This window comes from Sus scrofa, chromosome 4 (assembly GCF_054392235.1).
Source record: "Sus scrofa isolate SSC_HxYL_T2T_F1_AM1 chromosome 4, Sscrofa_HxYL_maternal_Yorkshire_Landrace_v2.0, whole genome shotgun sequence".
NCBI classification, from domain to species: domain Eukaryota; kingdom Metazoa; phylum Chordata; class Mammalia; order Artiodactyla; family Suidae; genus Sus; species Sus scrofa.
The window spans coordinates 129,761,353-129,781,579 of record NC_139386.1 but is presented as its reverse complement, the minus strand read 5'-3'; the positions used below and the strand labels follow the sequence as shown (position 1 = coordinate 129,781,579).

The following is a 20,227-nucleotide window of genomic DNA, read 5'->3' as shown; positions in this document are numbered from 1 at the left end:
CAGCCCGAAGTCTGAGATGATGTGAATGTGAGCAAGAAATAAAATTTTGCCACTCGGACTGTTTTTAAGTGATGTAATTACCTCAATTATACAATGAAGATTATCAGACTGTATTTTTTGTGTGTGTCTTTTTGTCTTGTTAGGGCTGCACCCACGGCATATGGAGGTTCCCAGGCTAGGGGTCCAATCGGAGCTGTAGCTGCCAATCCACGCCACAGCCACAGCAACGAGGGATCTGAGCCTCTCTGCGACCTACACCACAGCTCATGGCAACGCCGGATCCATAAGCCACTGAGCAAAGCCAGGGATCAAACCCGCGTCCTCATGGATGTCAGCTGGGTTCACTAACCACCAAGCCATGACAGGAACTCCCTGTCAGACTGTATTTTTAAAAGCACTTATATACTGCCAAATTGACCAGGGATAATGAGAGCATTTTACAACAGGACATAACAATTCTACATATTTACATAAATAATAATATAACTTCAAATTATATGAAACAAAGACTGATAAAATTTAAAGAGAAATAAATCCATAATAACAATTGGAAATTTCAATATTCCTCTCTCCTTATCTGATATAAGACAAGAGAAAACGAGCAAGATACAGTAGACTTGAACAACACTATCAATCAGTTGAATTGATTAACATTTATAGCATACTCCACCAAACAACAGCTGAATACAAAAATCTTCTCAAGTGCACATAAAACATTTATCAAAACACACCATACTCAAGATGTGGTAAATTTAAAGAGTGCAGGGCTTGAGGAGAAATGTACTGCACTACACGCATGCTAGAAAGGAAAAATCACAAAGACATTACAAGGACACAAGACATTACAGATAAGGTCCAAGGTATCAGAAGACAACCACAGATCAATTTCCCTCCGGAACACAGATGCAAAATTCAAAAAAAAAAAAAAAAAAATCAGCCCATCAAATCTAACAATATTTTATAAAGACAATATGTAATGACTAAGTGGGGTTTATCTCAGGAATGCAAAGTTGGTTTTAACATTCAAAAATCAATGTGATTTGTCATATTAAACTAAAAGAGGAAACTACATGATCATTTGACTATATTTAGAAAAAGCATTTGACAAAATCCAACACCTACTTCTTATAAATTCTCAGTAAATGAGAAATAAAAAGGAATGTCCTCAATCTGATAAAAAATCATCACAAAATCATCTAAAAAAACCCACAATCAGCTTCTACAATTTAATGCTTCCCCCCTAAGATGAGGACAACAAGGCTAACCATCACTTTAACACAAATTTGTACTACAATAAAGGCAAGAAAAAGAGATAAACTGCATCCATACTGTAAAGACAGACATAAAAGTGCTTTTATTCAGAGACCACATGCCCGTTTATGTAGAAAATCTAATGGCATCTAAAAAAAAAAACAAAAAACAAACAAAAAAACCCATGAAACCTACCAGAACAAGTGAATTAGCAAAGGAGCAAGATATATGAACAACGAAAGAAAAATGACTATATTTCTATATGGTAGCAATGAACAATCAAAAATTAAATTGTAACATGCACAAGTAATAAGTAAATGAGAAATGCTTTGTGTGCATGGGTAGAAGGCAATACTAAGAGGGATTCAACACCGTTCTGATCAAAATCTCAGCAAGTGTTTTTGTACAAATTACTTGATGTAAAATTCACATGGGAATGCTAAGGACCAAAAATAAGCAAAAGAAGATGGAAGATTAACACAATCTGATTTCAAGACTTATTCTAAAGGTACAATAATCAAGGCAGCGTCATATTGGCATTAAGGTAGACAGATCAATGGAACAGAAAGAGAGTCCAGAAACAGGCACATACATATACAGACACCTGATTTTTCGACAAAAGTAATTAAGTGGAGAAAGGATAGTCTTTTCAACAAAGACAATTCAACATGCATATTCAAAAACTGCACTTTGATCTAAACTTTAATATAAAAAAATTAACTCAAAATTGATTACAGTAAATGTAAAACATTTTAAAGATATAAAACTCCTCTAACACCGGAGTCAATCTACATGACACTGAATCATCAAATGCACAGTCCATAAAAGGACAATTTCAAATTGGACTTAAAATTTACAACTTTTGTTCTTCAAAAGATACTGCTAAAAGAATGAGAGGCCACACATTGCAAAAAAATATTTGAAAAGCATGTATCTAGATAAAGGACTTACACCCAAAATATACAAAGAAAGAACTCCTAAAACGCAGTAAGAAAGCAAACAACCTAATTTTCTAAATGGGCAAAAATTTCAAGCAGACATATAATCAAAGATGATACATCACGGCAAATCAGCACATAAAAAATGCTCAAAACCATAGGGAAATGCACATTAAAACCACAGGATATGAATACCTATCAGAATGGCTAAAATTAAAAAGATGGACTGTACCAAGTATTGGTAAGGATATAGAAGAACTGAAATGTTCATATACTGATGACCAAAGTGAAAACCTATAGGCCCTTTGGAAAACAGTTCGACAATTAAATTTTACCTACTATATCAACCAGCCACTCCATTCCTAAGTATTTGCCCAGGAGAAGTTAAAGCAAAGGTTTGTACACAAATGTTTACAGTATTTCACAAGAACAGGTGCGTAGGTAAACTGTGACATATGCATACAAGGGAACACTACAAAGTAATAAAAAGGAATGAACTACGTTACAACACAGATGACACTCAAAACAATTATACTAGTGAAATAACTCATTAAAAAGGAGTATATACCGTATGATTTCATGGCTATACCACTAATTCATCCTAAATTGAATTATTCTACAGCCTAATCAAAAGGGACTGTTTAGAGAGTTGAAAAATAAAAATGGCAGTTTTATTTCTCTTAATTTTTTTTCTAAAATTCAGGAGGAATTTAGAGAATTTGCCATATTAAGAAAATAAATATCTATAGCTATCTGAGCCGAAGAAAATTTTAGTCCAACTTTAGTTTTAAGACCAACTCTTCCAAAAAAAGACTCGAATACTTTTGTTAAGTAATTTTGATAAACAAGGAGCCAAAAACTAGAAAATAAACTTTTTTTCTTTTGGCCACATCTGCGGTATCTGGAAGTTCTAGAGCCAAGTATCAGACCCAAGCTGTTGCAGTGACAATGCTGGATCCTTATCCTGCTGCACCACAAGAGAATTCTGAAAATAAACATTTTTTTGGCTGTGCCCATGGCATGTACAAGTTCCTGGGCCAACGATGAAACCTGTGCCACAGCAGCGACCAAAACTGCTACAGTGACAATGCCAGATCCTAAACCTACTGCCCCACAAGAGAACTCCTCAACCTTCTTACTCTGAGCAAATATTTAAAATTTTGATTATGGCATATATATGTATATATATATAAGAAAAGTTGAGTCCGAATGATAATGAGAGAGAGAGAAGCTGAGCAACGTCACTCACCTATTTTGTTCCTCCAGTTTAGCCAGGAGTTCTAAGTCGTCTGGACTCAGCTGAGACGGGGAAGACGGTGACAGGGCTGGCGTCGACAGCGTGGTAGATGAGGATGTGGTGTGTAACGAAGCAGATGGACTGGCCACCTGGCTGGCCATCTGACTGACTGTATGTGATACTGTGTTCTTCACCCATGAGAGAGTAGAGCTCAACTTTTCTGCAACCTTGTCTGTCGCCACCTGAGAATAAAAACAGAAGTTGCATATATTTCAGTTTTATTGTATGCATTTCCTAGAACTCAATAATTCACGTAAGGTTTACTTAAGAACCATCACCAAAATCCTCTGACTTAATAAAGGTAAAGCCTGTTTTAGCAATGATTGTCCTAACACACAGCTTTTAGAAACTCGGTTCTGCAACATAAACAAATAGAATAGTGTTTTCTAAACTATAGGTTAAATCCATTAGGGAGTAACACAATCCATTTCATAGGTAATGCTAATTTTTTTATTTTTAATGAAAAGGAGCAGAAAGTGTCAATAAAGATACGCTGTCCCACAAAATTTTCATCTCAGTTACATGTATGTATTAAAACTATGTCCTACATGTATGTGCAGATGTGTTCAGTTGGGATATGAAATATATCCTTTATTTGGGTTGTAGTCAAAAACATATGAAAGTCAAGGAACTGAAACATGTCCTTTAGGTGATGAGAATAGGGAAATTCCATAACACGACCAACAATTCAATAAAAACTGGGCTTAGCACAAATAAGATGAAATGAGACTCATGATATGTCTTCAAACCACCAAGGAATATTTTCATAGAAGAGGATCCAGTTCTAGAAGAACAAAATTACGATAAAGGACTGAGAGCATTTCAGAGCACAATTTTCAAACAGAATGAGTCAGAAATAGAATGGAATTCCCAGAAAGAACAGACCTTCTCTACAAATAGCTACAATTAGGAAGCAATTACAAGAGCCCAAAGTCGAGTTGGTTGAAAATGAGTTTCTATTGCGAGGGCTAGAAAGGCCTTTAAAATCCCTCCCATCTCTAAGATTCAATGAACTATACAAATGCCTATAAATTCCTCATAAATCTTGCCAACCCCTTAAGCAAATATGCCTACAGCAAATTCAGTTGAAAGGCAAGACATACACAAGTAATATTCAAACAGGCATTATCATTTCAGGAATGAAAAATAAGGGGAACAATAACCCTATTTGAATATCTATGTAAAACGAAGCATTCTTGATATGAGTTTACAAAAACAAGGTATATAGCAGGTTGTTCAAAGAATTGTAATTTTTTAAAACTATCTCAAAAGAGTTTCTTTTGTTTGTTTGTTTGTTTTGTCATTTTTAGGGCCGCACCCTCTGCATATGGAGGTTCCCAGGCTAGGGTCCGATTGGAGCTACAGCTGCCGGCCTCCACCACATCCACAGCAACGCCAGATCCAAGCCACATCTGTGACCTACACCACAGCTTATGCCAACGCCGGATCCTTACCCCACTGAGCAAGACCGGGGATCGAACCCTCAACCTCATGGCTCCCAGTTGGATTCGTTTCTGCTGTGCCATGATGGGAACTCCACAAAAGAGTTTCTTGATCATGAAGTTCTTAAACAAAAACTATGACGTGCTTGCATGTACTGAGAAGATCTTAAATTTTATGCAATAAATGATTAAAGCACTACAAATTATTTTCGAGATCAGCATATTCTCAGCTAACCTTGGTTATACACAGCAATTTATACACACACAAATTAAACCACCAACAGTAGTTTCTGTCGTGGCTCAGTGGAAATGAACCTGACGAGTATGCATGAGGACACAGATTCAATTGCGCAGTGGATTAAGGACCTGGTGTTGCTATGAGCTGTGGTGTAGGTCGCAGACGTCACTTGGATCCTGCACAGCTGTTGGCTGTAGTGCAGGCCGGCGGCTGTAGCTCTGATTGGACCCCTAGCCTGGGAACTTCCACATGCCGCAGGTGCAGCCCTAAAAAGCAACAAAACAAACAAAAAACAAACTAAAGAGCACCAACACATATACACAAATAAAAATCCCACCTAGACTCTTTGCAAATGCTACTCTCTCCTCATAGGTTGCCGAACGCTCTCCTCCTCACCTCGTCAACACACACGCCTGTTTCTATTCCTCTGTCTCCACTCCCTCCACCTCAACCCAGCAGCAGAAAGAGTCAATGAGGGAAAGGGCAACGCAGAAAAAGGTCAAAGTTAAACCATTCAGTGCGAGGCTAGAACTTCTAAGACAAAGATTTGACTACAAGTGAACAGGGGCAAGAGTTTTGTTAACCTAAGGACATATCTTTTTCTTTTCATTTTCAATAACTTCCCCTTTTAGAACTTCCTTCCCTTGGAATGGAACTATAGAAGGGCTCAGGGAGCTCTTACTGTTGAGGGAAGAATTCCCAAGAGAAGCAGGATGAAGTCAGGGAACCAAAAAAAAAAAAAGGAAAGTCCTCGCCAATGCAGAGACCAGCACAGCACAACTCATCAGCGCAAAAGGCCAGACAGGAACGAAATAATTTAACCAGAACTTCCTTTGCGCCAGGAAATGGTAAGAGCCATGGCAGACAATAAGACGGACTGCTATGATCTGTCAGCCTACTGATCTTCTCTACATAGTTACAACTACAATTTCAAATGTGAAAATGGCACTAGCTTGCATCCTGAAAGCGTGCTCTCTCTCTATATATATATGTATTTTTTTTTCCCCATCTTTTTGCCTATTTAGGGCTGCACCCATGGCATATGGAGGTTCCCAGGCTAGGGGTCCAATCGGAGCTGCAGCTGCCAGCCTACACCAGAGCCACAGCAACGCTGGATCCAAACTGTGTCTGCAACCTACACCAGAGCTCACAGCAACACTGGGTCCTTAACCCACTGAGTGAGGCCAGGGAGTGAACCCATGTCCTCATGGATACTAGTCGGGTTCATTAACCACTGAGCCATGACAAGAATGCCCTGAAAACATACTATATTTTAAAACAGAAAACCTAATATATAAAGTTTACATAAAAATGCTGCCTTTTACTAATACCGACCAATAATTACAACTATGCTCACAACTTTCAAGAATTAATGCTTACAATAAGGACCTACTGTATAGTACAGGGAAGTGTATTCAATATCTTTTAATAACCTATAAGAGAAAAGAATCTGAAAAGAATATATATATATAAAATTGGATCACTTTGCTGTACACCTGAAACACTGTATATCAAGTATACTTCCATTAAAATATATGAAAAAAATTTTTTAGGAATTAATGCTTTCCTTGTTCAATAAGTGGTGCTGGGAAAACTGGACAGCCACATGGAAAAGAATGAAATTAGAACACTCCCTAACACCATACATAAAAATAAACTCCAAATGGATTAAAGACTTAGATATAAGACCAGATACTATCAAACTCCTAGAGGAAAACATAGGCCAAACACTCTCTGACATAAACGACAGCAACATCTTCTCAGATCCACCTCTCAGAGGATTGACAACAAAAACAAAAATAAACCAATGGGACCCAATCAAACTTAAAACTTTCTGCACAGCAAAGGAAACCCTAAACAACACAAAGAGACAACCCACAGAATGGGAGAAAATCTTTGCAAGTGAATCGACTGACAAGGGATTCATCTCCAAAATTTATAAACACCTTCTGCAGCTCCATACCAAAAAAACAAACAAGCCCATCAAAAAATGGGTAGAAGATCTAAACAGACAATTCTCCAAAGAAGACATACAAATGGCCAAAAAACACATGAAAGAATGTTCAACATCACTCATTATTAGAGAGATGCAAATCAAAACCACGATGAGGTACCAGCTTACACCAGCCAGAATGGCCATCATCAAAAAGTCTACAAACAATTAATGCTGGAGAGGGTGTGGAGAAAAAGGAACCCTAGTACACTGTTGGTGGGATTGTAAATTGGTGCAACCACTGTGGAAAGCAGGATGGAGATGCCTCAGAAAACTAAACATAGAACTACCATTTGACCCAGCAATCCCACTCCTGGGCATCTATCCAGAGAAAACCATGACTCACAAAGACACATGTACTCCAGTGTTCACTGCAGCACTATTTACAACAGCCAAGACGTGGAAGCAATCTAAATGCCCATCAACAGAGGAGTGGATCCAGAAGATGTGGTACATATACACAATGGAATATTACTCAGCCATTAAAAAAATGAAATATCAGCATTTTTTGCAACATGGATGGACCTAGAAACTATCATGTTAAGTGAAGTCAGCCATACAATGAGACACTAACATCCAATGCTTTCACTGACATGTGGAAAAAAGGACAGTCTGAACTTCTTTGCAGAACAGATGCTGACTCATAGACATTGAAAAACTTATGGTCTCCAGAGGAGACAGTTTGGGGGATGGGGGGATGTGCTTGGGCTGTGGGATGGAAATCCTGTGAAATCAGATTGTTATGATCATTATACAACTACAGATGTGATAACTTCATTTGAGTAATAAAAAATTAAAATTAAAAAAAAAAAAAAAGAATTAGTGCTTTAGGAGTTCCCGTCATGGCTCAGTGGTAAGTGAACCTGACTAGTATCCACGAGGACTCGGGTTCCATCTCTGGCCTCACTCAGTGGTTTAAGGATCTGGCATTGCTGTGGCTGTGGCACAGGCCGGCAGCTACAGCTCTAATTCAACCCCTAGCCTGGGAACTTCCATGTGCCATGCGTGAGGCCCTAAAAAGACCAAAAAAGAAAAAAAAAAAAAAAAAAGAAGTAATGCTTTATATTTCCATTATATAAAAGCCCTCTATGTGAGTTAACTACAGCGTAGGTAAAAGACATCTATTATTGGCTTTAGCTTCTTTTTAGAAAATAAATGTATCATACCCCTTTTGTACGCTGCAGCAACAGGCTTCCATTTAAAGAGTTTGGAATAACCAAGAGCACAATCCTGATATCCGTCCGCCCCTGATGAAGTGAGATTCGGTCTAAGTCTACCGAAGGCTCGACAACCCACCTTCTAGTTTTGAATTCTGAAGTATAACTGGAGTACTTAATTGCAGTTGCATTTTAATAAAGCTTACTACTAATGGTTCTAGAAATCCCACAGGACTGAGTTATTTTTCATACATCGTCATGTCCTATTTTTCCTTTAACTCTACTTTCCCAAATCTCTACCCTGCCACCTATAAACCTCTTTCCTTCATCCTATGGTAAAGTGAGGTCACTAAGACACAATAAATCTGACGATGCGATTATGTCACAAAGTCCCTGTTTACCTCATAGAGGTGTTGCACATCCAACATGAACAAACTTTGAAAAGACTAAAGCCGTCATTAAAAAGGCTTAGTACTGGAGTTCCCGTCGTGGTGCAGTGGTTAATGAATCCAACTAGGAACCATGAGGTTGCAGGTTCGATCCCTGGCCTTGCTCAGTGGGTTAAGGATCCGGCGTTGCTGTGAGCTGTGGTGTAGGTTGCACATGTGGCTCGGATCCCGCGTTGCTGTGGCTCTGGTGTAGGCTGGCGGCTACAGCTCCGATTCAACCCCTAGCCTGGGAACCTCCATATGCCGTGGGAGCGGCCGTAGAAAAAGGCAAAAAAAGACAAAAAAAAAAAAGGCTTAGTACTTAGACACAAAAGGCCACATAAGCATGTGATTCCATCTACGTAAATGTCCAGAACAGGCGAATCTGAAGACAGAGAGGAATTTAGTGGCTTGGAGTGACTGGACGAAGGGTGCTGGAGAGTGACCGCCAGCGGGCACAGGTTCTCCTCCGAAAGTGACGAAAACGTCCTGGGATGGGGCTGCGGGGACAGCTGGACAACCTTGTGAATAAACTAAATGCCACTGGACCGGGCACGTCAAAGGAATGCATTTTACGATATGTCAACTATCCATCTGAAAAACCTACATAATATATCATTCCAACCACATGACATTCTGGAAAAGGCACACTCTGGAGACAGTAAAAGCTCAGGGGCTGGGCCAGGGAAGGCACAAACGAGCATAACACAGAGGGTTTTTTGTTCATGGCCGAACGCACAGTATATGGAAGTTTCTGGGCCAGGGACTGCATCTGAGCCACAGCTGCTGACCAACGCCAACGCTGCAGCAGTCCAGGAGCCTTTAACCCACCACGGGGCTGAGGACTGAACCCGTGCCTCCTCCACCACCCAAGTGCTGCAATCAGATGCTTCACTGCCTCAGAGAGGGAGCTCCAGAGCGCAGAGGATTTTTACAGCAGTGAACATACTCTGTGTGATACAGTAATGACAGATACATGCCACTACACATGTGTCCAAACCCAGAATGTTCACCACCAAGAGAGAACTGCAATGTGAGCCACGGACTGGGTGATCACGAAGTGTCCGCACCACGCTGGCAGTGAACACTGATGCGGCGGGAAGGCTCTGCGTGTGCAGGGCAAGGGGTATGTGGGGGTCTCTGCACTTTCCACCTAACTTCGCTGTGTACCTAAAACTTCTATTCAAAAGTAAAATGTTGGAGTTCCCGTCATGGCGCAGTGGTTAACGAATCCGACTAGAAACCATGAGGTTGCGGTTCGATCCCTGCCCTTGCTCAGTGGGTTAACGATCCAGCGTTGCCATGAGCTGTGGTGTAGGTTGCAGACGCGGCTCGGATCCTGCATTACTGTGGCTCTGGCGTAGGCAGGGGGCTACAGCTCCGATTCGACCCCTAGCCTGGGAACCTCCATATGCCGCGGGAGCGGCCCAAGAAATAGCAACAACAACAACAACAAAAAGACAAAAGACAAAAAAAAAAAAACAAAAGTGAAATGTTAATGAAATAATAAAATATCTATACATTAAATAAGTTCCGTAAAAGTCTTAGATATTACCGTAATATTTGAAAAGGATCTTCCATGAGAAATGATCACGGTTTCCTTATCACTTTGTATTTTATAAGAACTTATAAGGGTGCTCTTAACTCCTCAAAAGAACCTTTTTTTTTGGCTGTACTCGCAGCATGCAGAAGTTCCCAGGCCTGAACACAGGTGGCTGTGCTCTTAACCACTATCAAAAGTCAGCAAGACCCAAAGTTGACAGCAGATGTGGTCACTGATGACCTCAGGGAATCCACTCCACAGCAAAAGCAGCTGACAGCAGAGCATCTGAGCGATGAAGAACTAGGAACTGCAAAATAATCCCATTCCCATCACTAGGACCTTTACGCTGAAGACTTTTGACTCAGACTGATTCCTGAAGGCTGGAGGTTCCAAAGTGGTCAGGATTTGACTATAAAACAAATCTTACTTTCCCAAAATGCCTTCAAACAGACAAACTTCATTTGATTAAACAAAGAAAAAAATTTATACAATTCAGATAACTAGATTGTTATGGTTATTTTTCATCATTTGGGGGTTAGTTTGTTTTAAAGGCTGATTCAACAATTTAGCATTTTCATTTTTAGGACTTCTCACATCAATTAACTTATTTATTGCTCACAATTCTGTAGGACAAGTAATGTCTTCATTTTAGAGATAAGAAATCCAAAATGAAGGTTGTTTAAAAGGTTTACCTGTTAACTTAAAATGGTTCAAAAACTTAAACGCATAAGCTGAAACTATAAAACTCTTAGAAGAAAGCACAGGTTAAAAGCTTCATAACAATGATTTGGCAATGATCCTTAAATATAACACCAAAAGCATGGACAAAACAAAAGAAAAAATTAGATAAACTAGACTTCCATCAAAATTAAAACTCCTGGGAGTTGCCACTGTGGCACAGTGGGTTAAGGATCTGGCATTGTCTCTGCAGTGGCTTGGGCTGCTACTTAGAACGGGTTAGATCCCCAGCCCAGTGCAGTGGGTTAAAGATCCAGCATTGCTACAGCTGTGGTGTAGGTCATAGATGCAGCTTGGATTCGATTACAGGCCCAGGAACTTCCATATGCCACAGCTGTGGCCAAAAAAAGAAAAAACAAAAAAACAAAAAAACTTTTGTGCAGCAAAAGACACTACCAGGAGTTCCTGTCATGGCTCAGTGGTTAACGAATCCAACTAGGAACCATGAGGTTGCAGGTTCGATCCCTGGCCTCACTCAGTGGGTTAAGGATCTGGCGTTGCCGTGAGCTGTGGTAGAGGCCAGCAGCTATGGTGCCGATTAGACCCCTAGCCTGGGAACCTCCATATGCCACGGGTGCAGCCCTAAAAAGACAAAAGACAAAAAAAGAAAAAAAAAAAGACACTATCAACAGAATGAAAAAGGCAACCCAAAGAATGAGGAAAAATGCCTGCAAATCATATATGTGATAAGTTACATCTAGAATATAAAAAGAAAATCAATTACTCAACTCAATAAAATATGGGCAAAGAACCTGAACAGACATTTCTCCAAAGACATACAAGTAGCCAGTAAGCACAACAGGCATATGAAAAGAGGCTCAACACCACTAATCAGGGAAAGCAAACCCAGGCCACAATAAGATACCATTTCACACACATAAGGAAATAATAAAAATTAAAGAAACAAAAGAAAATAAAAATGAAAGAAACAAAAGCAGAAAATAATAAGCGTTGGTTTTGTTGACAGGAACAAAACTTAACGCAACTGCTGTGAAAAACAGTATGACGGTGCCTCAAAGTATCGAGTACATAGTTCCCATATAACCCGCCAATTCCACTTCTGGGTATATCCCCAAGAGGAGTAAAAGTAGGGACTTAATGAGATATTTGTACACCCAAGTTCACAGCAGCATCATTCACAATATCCAGATGGCAGAAGCAACTCGAGTGTTTCATCAATTGATGAATGGATTTTTTGCATGTGGTATATATACATTATATTCCATGGAACATTACTCAGCCTTATAAAGGAGGGAAATTTTGATGTGCCAACTTAAAGACATTAAGTGAAATAAGTCAGTCACAAAATGACAAATATGCGGTACCCAGGGTAGTCCATTGTTAAGAGGCAGAAGGTAGAATGGTGGTTGCCAGGGAAGTGGGTGTGGGGAGTTGACTGGGCACTCTGGAGACGGACGGGGATACGGTTGCACAGCAGTGTGAATGTACTTAAGGCCACTGAACTGCACATTAAAAATGCTCACAACGGTAATTTTTTTGTTACGTACAGTTGACCCTTAACAACACGGGTTTGAACTGCATGGGTCTATGTATACACAGACGTTTTGCAATAAATATGTATGCTGTACTGCAAGATCTGCAGGTGTTTGACTCTGTGGCTGCAGAACCACAAATACAGAGCCAGCCGTAAAGTTATGCGCGGATTTTCAGCTGTGCAACAAGGGTCAACTCCCTTAAGCCCCATATTGCTCAAGGGTCAATTCTGTATTTCATCACAACTAAAGGAAAAAAGAAATTTACCTCTTTCATTCCTTATATTAACAGTCTTTCTCGCTTTCGTTTTTGTTAGCCTGGCTAGAGGTCTGTCATTTTATCTGTCTTTTCCAAGACCAGCTTTTAGTTTTGCCCATTTTCTCTGTCTTCCCATTTTCAGTTTTACTTATCTATGCTCTAGCCTTTCTTTTCTTCCTCTTGCTTAAGGTTTATAAGGTTTATAGTGCTCTTTTTCTCTACTTCTATAAAGCTGGAAGCTGAAGATAGTCACTTTAAATCTTTCTTATTTTCTAACATATATAGTCAATGCTATAAACTTCAAGCTCTGCTTTTGCTGCTTTTCATTTTTAGTTCAAAATATTTAAAACTTTTCTTTGGACTTTTTTTGACCTATGTGTTACCTGGAGGTGTGGTATAGAAAAATCTCCAATTTTTTTCAGATTTTCCAACTACTTTTCTACCTTAATTCCACTGTGGCCTGAGACCACATGTTTCAGGTGTGTTTTATGACCCAAAATATAAAGCATCTTAGTGACTATTCTATGTGAGACGGAAAAGAACACGTGTTATGCAGTTGCCAGATAAGTGTCATTAAATCCAGCTGACCAATGGTACTGTTCAGCTTATCTTTACTGATTTTCTGCCTGCTGTCTCTGCAAGTTACGGAAAGACAGGTGCTAAATTCTCCAACTGTAACAGTGAATCCATCTATTTCTCCTTGAAATTCTATCAGTTTTTACCCCATCAACAATGTCTTTTTGGAGACTTGACCCTTTTGTCAATACACAATGTCTGATAATCTACCTTCTTCTTAAGTCAGCTTAGTGTGAAATTAACATAGCTACTCTAGCTTTCTATCAACTATTCAAATAAATAAATAAGTCCTTCACACAACACATGTGGTTTCCAATTTCTGGCTGCTTTTGGCTCAGAGATATTTCCCTTACCTTTGTGGAAATACAATTTGCATTTAAAGACATTTGCAGGAGTTCCCGTTGTGGCACAGTGGTTAACGAATCCAACTAGGAACCATGAGGTTGCGGGTTCGATCCCTGCCCTTGCTCAGTGAGTTAAGGATCCGGCGTTGCCATGAGCTGTGGTGTAGGTTGCAGACGCAGCTCGGATCCCGCGTTGCTGTGGCTCTGGTGTAGGCCGGCAGCTACAGATCGGATTAGACCCCTAGCCTGGGAGCTTCCATATGCCGCAGGAAGAGGCCCTAGAAAAGGCAAAAAGACAAAAAATAAAATAAATAAAATACATTTGCAGAGTTCCCATTGTGGCTCAAGGGGGTTAAGAAGCCAATATAGTGTCTGTGAAGGAGGAGGTGGGTTCAATCCCTGGCCTCATTCAATAGGTTAAGGATTCAGCATTGCCATAAACTGTGGTGTAGGTCACAGATGCTGCTTAGACCTGGCATTGTGTGGCTGTGGCATAGGCTAGCAGCAGTAGCTCCACAATTCAACCCCCAGCTTTGAGAACTTCAATGTGCCAGGAGCAGCTGTAAAAAGACCAAAAAAAAAAAAAAGTTTTAATTTCTAGCTGCATTTAAATAGGAAGTTTTTCCAAGCTATATAGTGAACCATACTGCTGAAAGCTGAAGTCCTATAGATTATAAGTATACCTTCTTCTCAAGATTATAAATATGTATATATGTATTACATATATCTATATAATATGTGTATTTATAGAACTTCTCATCTTAGGGACATAACTATATTATTGTACACTATCAAAGTAGATGGTAAAGGAATGTACCTTCCAAACTTAACTGCCCATAAATTATTTTTTCACCATTATCTGCAAACATATTCCAAGAAATGCTGTTTCCAACCAGTACTCATTTTTTAAAATGTTTGTTAACCTTCTATTCCCACTTTTCTTTCCATTTCTATGGTTACTTTTTGTCTATATAGTCACTCCTCTATAAAACTTGGTCCTACATCCATCAGTTCAACCAACCATGGATCAAAAATATTGAGGGGGAAAAAAAATTCCAGAAACTTCCAAAAAGCAAAACTTGAATTTGCCACTCACTGACAACTATGAACACAGCATCTATATTTTATTAGGTATTATAAGTGTCTAGATATGAGTTAAAAGTACACAGGAAGATGTGTGCAGGTCATATGCAAATACTATGCTACTGAGTATCCCCAAATTTTAGTACCCATGGGGTTTCTGGCACCAATCCCATGACAGTGAGGAATATTTTGTACTGAATATTCTGACATTCATCAATAACGACAGTTAACATTTACTGACTGCTTATACTCAGACACTTGATGTTATCACCTAATTTTACCTTCGACCCTATGGTTTATGTATCACATTATCCCTATGTTGCTATATCATTAACCATTTAGACGTACTGCCTCTTAGTTCCTTAAGAAATAAAAAATTATTTCCTAAACATTCATATTGTCACCCAAAAAGAGTAGAAAAGGTCAAAGAGACCACTCTTTTTTTAGTTTTTTTATATGAAAGTATAATTGATTTACAGTAAAGTAACCCAGTCCCACATATATTTACATTCCTTTTCTTATATTATCTTCCAACATGGTCTATCCCAAGAGACTGCTTTTCTATTCTAAATGTAACAGTTTGCATCTACTAACCCCAAACTCCCAGTCCATCCCACTCCCTCCTGCCTCATCTCTGGCAACCACAAGTCTGTAAAGAGACTACTCTTTAATTATCTTGATGAGTTAAGAACAAAGCTACTTGCACAATAATCAAAACAGCATGTCACTGGCACAAAAACAGACACACAGCTCAACAGAACAGCATAAAGAGCCCCAAAATAAACCCATGCACCTAACATCACTAATCTAGAACAAAAGGGAAAAGAATATACAATGGGAAAAAGACAGCCTCTTCAACAGTGGTGCTGGGCAAACTGGACAGCTACATGTCAAACAATGAAATCAGAACATTTCTCTCACCATACACAAAAATAAACTCAAAATGCTTTAAAGACCTAAATATAAGACCTGAAACCATAAAACTTCTAGAAGAAACACAGGCAGAACACTCTGACATAAATTATAGCAACATTTTCTTGTATCAATGTTCTAAAGCAAAAGTAATAAAAGCAAAAATAAACAAATGTAACCTAATTAAAACAAAAAAGTTTTGCACAGCAAAAGAAACCACTAACAAAAAAAGACAATTAATGGAAAGGAGCAAATATGTGCAAATAATGAGACCAACAAGGGCTTAATAACCAAAACACACGAACAGCTTACACAACTCAGTATTAAAAAGAAAAAAAAAAGCCAACCCAAATAAAAAAATGAACAGGAGTTCCCGTCGTGGCGCAGTGGTTAACGAATCCGACTAGGAACCATGAGGTTATGGGTTCGGTCCCTGGCCTTGCTCAGTGGGTTAAGGATCCGGCGTTGCCGTGAGCTGTGGTGTAGGTTGCAGACGCGGCTCGGATCCTGTGTTGCTGTGGCTCTGGCGTAGGCTGGTGGCTACAGCTCCGATTAGACCCCTAGCCTGGGAACCTCCATATGCCGCAGGAGTGGCCCAAGAAATAGCAACAACAACAACAACAACAACAACAACAAAAAAAAAAAGACAAAAAAAAAAAAATGAACAGAAGATCTGATTAGACATTTCTCCAAAGAAGTCATACGCATGGCTAAAAGGCACATAAAAGATGCTCAGCATCACTAATTATGAAATGCAAATCAAAACCACAGTGAGGTACTACCTGACATTGATTTGAATGGCTATCATCAAAAAGTGTACAAACAGCAAGTGCTGGAGAGGCTGTGGAGAAAGGAGACCCTCCTACACTGTTGGTGGGAATGTAAGTTGGGGCAGCTACTATAGAAAACAGTATGGAGGTTCCTCAAAAAACTAAAAACAGAACTACCAGATGATCTAGCAATTCCACTCCTGGATGTATATCTGGGGAAAACATGAAAACACTACTTCAGGAGTTCCCGTTGTGGCGCAGTGGTTAACGAATCCGACTAGGAACGATGAGGTTGAGGGTTCGATCCCTGCCCTTGCTCAGTGGGTTAAGGATCCCACGTTGCTGTGGCTCTGGTGTAGGCTGGCAGCTACAGCTCCGATTGGACCCCTAGTCTGGGAACCTCCATATGCTGTGAGAGCGGCCCAAGAAATGGCAAAAAGACAAAAAAAAAAAAGAAAAGAAAAGAAAAGACTACTTCAAAAAAAATACATATACACCAACGTTCGTAGGAGCACTATTTACAACAGCCGAAGGATGGAAACAACCCAAGGGTCCAAGAGATGACTGGATTAGGAAGATGGGGGGTTTGTATGCATGGGTGTAAATATATATAAATGGACTATTACTCACACATAAAAAAGAATGAAATACTGCCATTTACAGCAACAGGGAAGGATCTAGAGAATGTTAGGCTGACAAATTAGAGAAAGACAAACACTGTGTTATCACTTAATATGTGGTATCTAAAAATACAAATTAAAGTAAATGCAAAACAGAAACAGACAGATATAGAAAACAAACAGTTACTAAAGAAGAGAGGGAAGGGAGTACGGAAAAGTTAGGGGAATGAGATGAACAAACACAAACTACTACATATAACACAGATAAGTAACACAGACAGACTATAACACAGGGAATTATATTCAGCATCTTATAACACTCTGTAATGGAGTATAACCTGCAAAAACACTAAATCACTATACTGTCCACATGAAACTAATATAACATTGCAAATCAATAATACTTCATCTTTTTTAAAAAAGAACAAAGCTATGTGAGTAGCAGGCACTCAAAATTAATATTCCCTTAATAAATACTGACTGTTAACAGCACATTTCAATGAATCTAAGTCCTGTTCCAACTCTCTTTCCAACTATAAATACTGATAATTTTCATGCTTTGTACCCTTTCACCAAAAAATGTTGACATATAAACTAGGCTGATGGCTATTAAAACAGCCCCTCCTAGTACGTTTCTATTGGATATAGAAAAGTGTAGATGGAGTTCCCGTCGTGGCGCAGTGGTTAACGAATCCGACTAGGAACCATGAGGTTGCGGGTTCGGTCCCTGCCCTTGCTCAGTGGGTTAACGATCTGGCGTTGCCGTGAGCTGTGGTGTAGGTTGCAGACGCGGCTCGGATCCCGCGTTGCTGTGGCTCTGGCGTAGGCCAGTGGCTACAGCTCCGATTAGACCCCTAGCCTGGGAACCTCCATATGCCGCGGGAGCGGCCCAAGAAATAGCAACAACAACAACAAAGAAAAAGACAAAAAGACAAAAAGACAAAAAAAAAAAAAAAAGAAAAGTGTAGATGGGCTAGATCATTATCAAATACAAGTAGAGGGGAAAAACCCATAAGAATAATTTTTACAACACACCTGTAGCAGACTGTATGTGCCAAAGATGGACTATATTCGTTTCTTAGGACTTCCTAACAAAATACCACAAACCTGGTGGCTTAAAGCAACAGAAATTTGTTGTCTCATAGTCCTACGGGCTAGAAATTCAAAATCAAGGCACCCACTAGGTCATTTTCCCTCCAAAACCTGAAGGGAGGGTCCTCCCCTGGCCCCTCCTGGCCTCTGGGGGTCTGACAGCAATCTCTGTCATTTCTTGGCTCGTAGCTGCAGCACTTCAAGCACTTCAATCTTTGCCTCCAATGCCACACGGCATTCTCCCCTAATTAGATTTGCAACAAACCTCTTTCCAAGTAAGGTGGCATCCCGAGGTACTGGCGGGGTGAGGGCTTCCCCTGTTGGGGAAGGGGGCTGCGGGGAGAGAGGGGCACAAATCAATCCATAACACGGCCACACTTCTTATCCCACATCTTTCCACTGAGGGATACAGTGTCCGTCTCACGTCCTTAAACCTGAGCAGACCTTTCTGACTGCCTCAACCGACAGCATACATCTCAAGTCATTACCAAGGCTCACTCCTGGAACCCAGGTTAAGAAGCCTAATCCAGCCCACACAGAGGCCACATGGAAAGGCCACATTCTGCTAACAGCTCCACTGAGGCCCCATCATCAACCACTAGACACGAGCGTGCATACACACATTATCAAAAAGTCCAGCCCCCAGCCTTTTAAGTGCTCCCAGCCTCTCGGCGTCACAAGCCCTCATGCTAAGACTATCCAAACTCCTGACCCATAAATCCACAGACTCACTAAGATGATTGTTTTAAGCCATCAAGTTTCATGGTGGTTTGTTACACAGCTCTAACTCACACACAAAAAATTATCTAACATTTCAAATAAAGCCAGGAAGTCAAAAAGTATAGAGTATTAGTAAAGACATCATACTGTACTTGCTTTTGTTTTTTAGAGGATGGACTCATGCAATTGAGAAAAAATATTTTTTACCTATCTGTAGCATGCTGTGTAGGCACAAGGACAGTACACTAAGAAAACATAAGTAAAGAGTAGAATCATAAAATTACATTGATACTCCAAGCCTGAGAGAACAGCATTTTAGTTAGAAAATATACCATGGAGGAGTTCCCGCCGTGGCGCAGTGGTTAACGAATCCGACTGGGAGCCATGAGGTTGCAGGTTCGGTCCCTGCCCTTGCTCAGTGGGTTAACGATCCAGCGTTGCCGTGAGCTGTGGTGTAGGCTGCAGACTCGGCTCCGATCCCGCGTTGCTGTGGCTCTGGCTTAGGCCAGTGGCTACAGCTCCGATTAGACACCTAGCCCGGGAACCTCCATATGCCGCGGGAGCAGCCCTAGAAATGGCAAAAAGACAAAAAAAAAAAAAAAAGAAAGAAAATATACCATGGATTTGTAGCTCGGAGTCAGATACATTTTAAACCACATCGTTACTTTTTCGCTGCTACGAAAATGGCATTTTGATTAGTATGCTAAAGTAATGCCAAGAAATAAGATATTCAAGGAAGTCTTTTAACAAGTAGGATAGTCTCTTGAAACAGGAATCTTGGTTTTTTTAATGATATGGGATAAAATTAAGTTGAAGATATATCTATACCTATCTATCCATATATATATCCATATGGATAGACAGATATACATATGGATAGACAGATAGAGAGATATTTTCCTTTTTAGGGTCACACCCATGGCATATGGAAGTTCCCAGACTAGGGGTCAAATGGGAGCTGCAGCTGCTGTCCTACACCACAGCCACAGCAACACAGGATCCACGCTGTTTTTGCGACCTACACCACAGTTCATGGCAAAATTGGATCCTTAACCCACTAAGCAAAGCCAGGGATCGAAACCTCATCTTCATGGATACTGGTCAGGTTTTTAACCTGCTGAGCCATGACAGGAACTCTTAAATATTTATATTTTAACTAAGACAAACGACTAAAAAAAAATAGAAATGTTTTGGTAAAAATACCCAAAAGAGTTTAGTTCAGTGGCATAAGCAATTTTAATTAAATTTACATTTTAAAAAATAGGTTACAGCTATAAAAAGGAATGCGTATTGACATGGTCTCTAACAGATTAATCTTGAAAACATCATGCTA

The 20,227-nt window shown here is 39.8% G+C and overlaps 1 protein-coding gene across 11 annotated transcripts in view; it reads right to left on the bottom strand.

Annotated features, from left to right (window-relative positions):
- Positions 1-20,227, bottom strand: part of EVI5 (ecotropic viral integration site 5) — a 232,499-nt gene that overhangs the window by 147,627 nt on the left and 64,645 nt on the right. For 9 of the 11 annotated variants that reach the window (XM_085024007.1, XM_021090208.2, XM_085024006.1 and 6 more), the window contains one exon: positions 3,439-3,668. In XM_085024007.1, coding sequence (XP_084880133.1) covers positions 3,439-3,668 — 230 coding nt within the window. Of the gene's footprint in view, positions 1-3,438; positions 3,669-8,325; positions 8,668-20,227 lie in introns of those variants that run through there. The other 2 variants (XM_085024008.1, XM_085024009.1) reach the window with 1 other exon arrangement.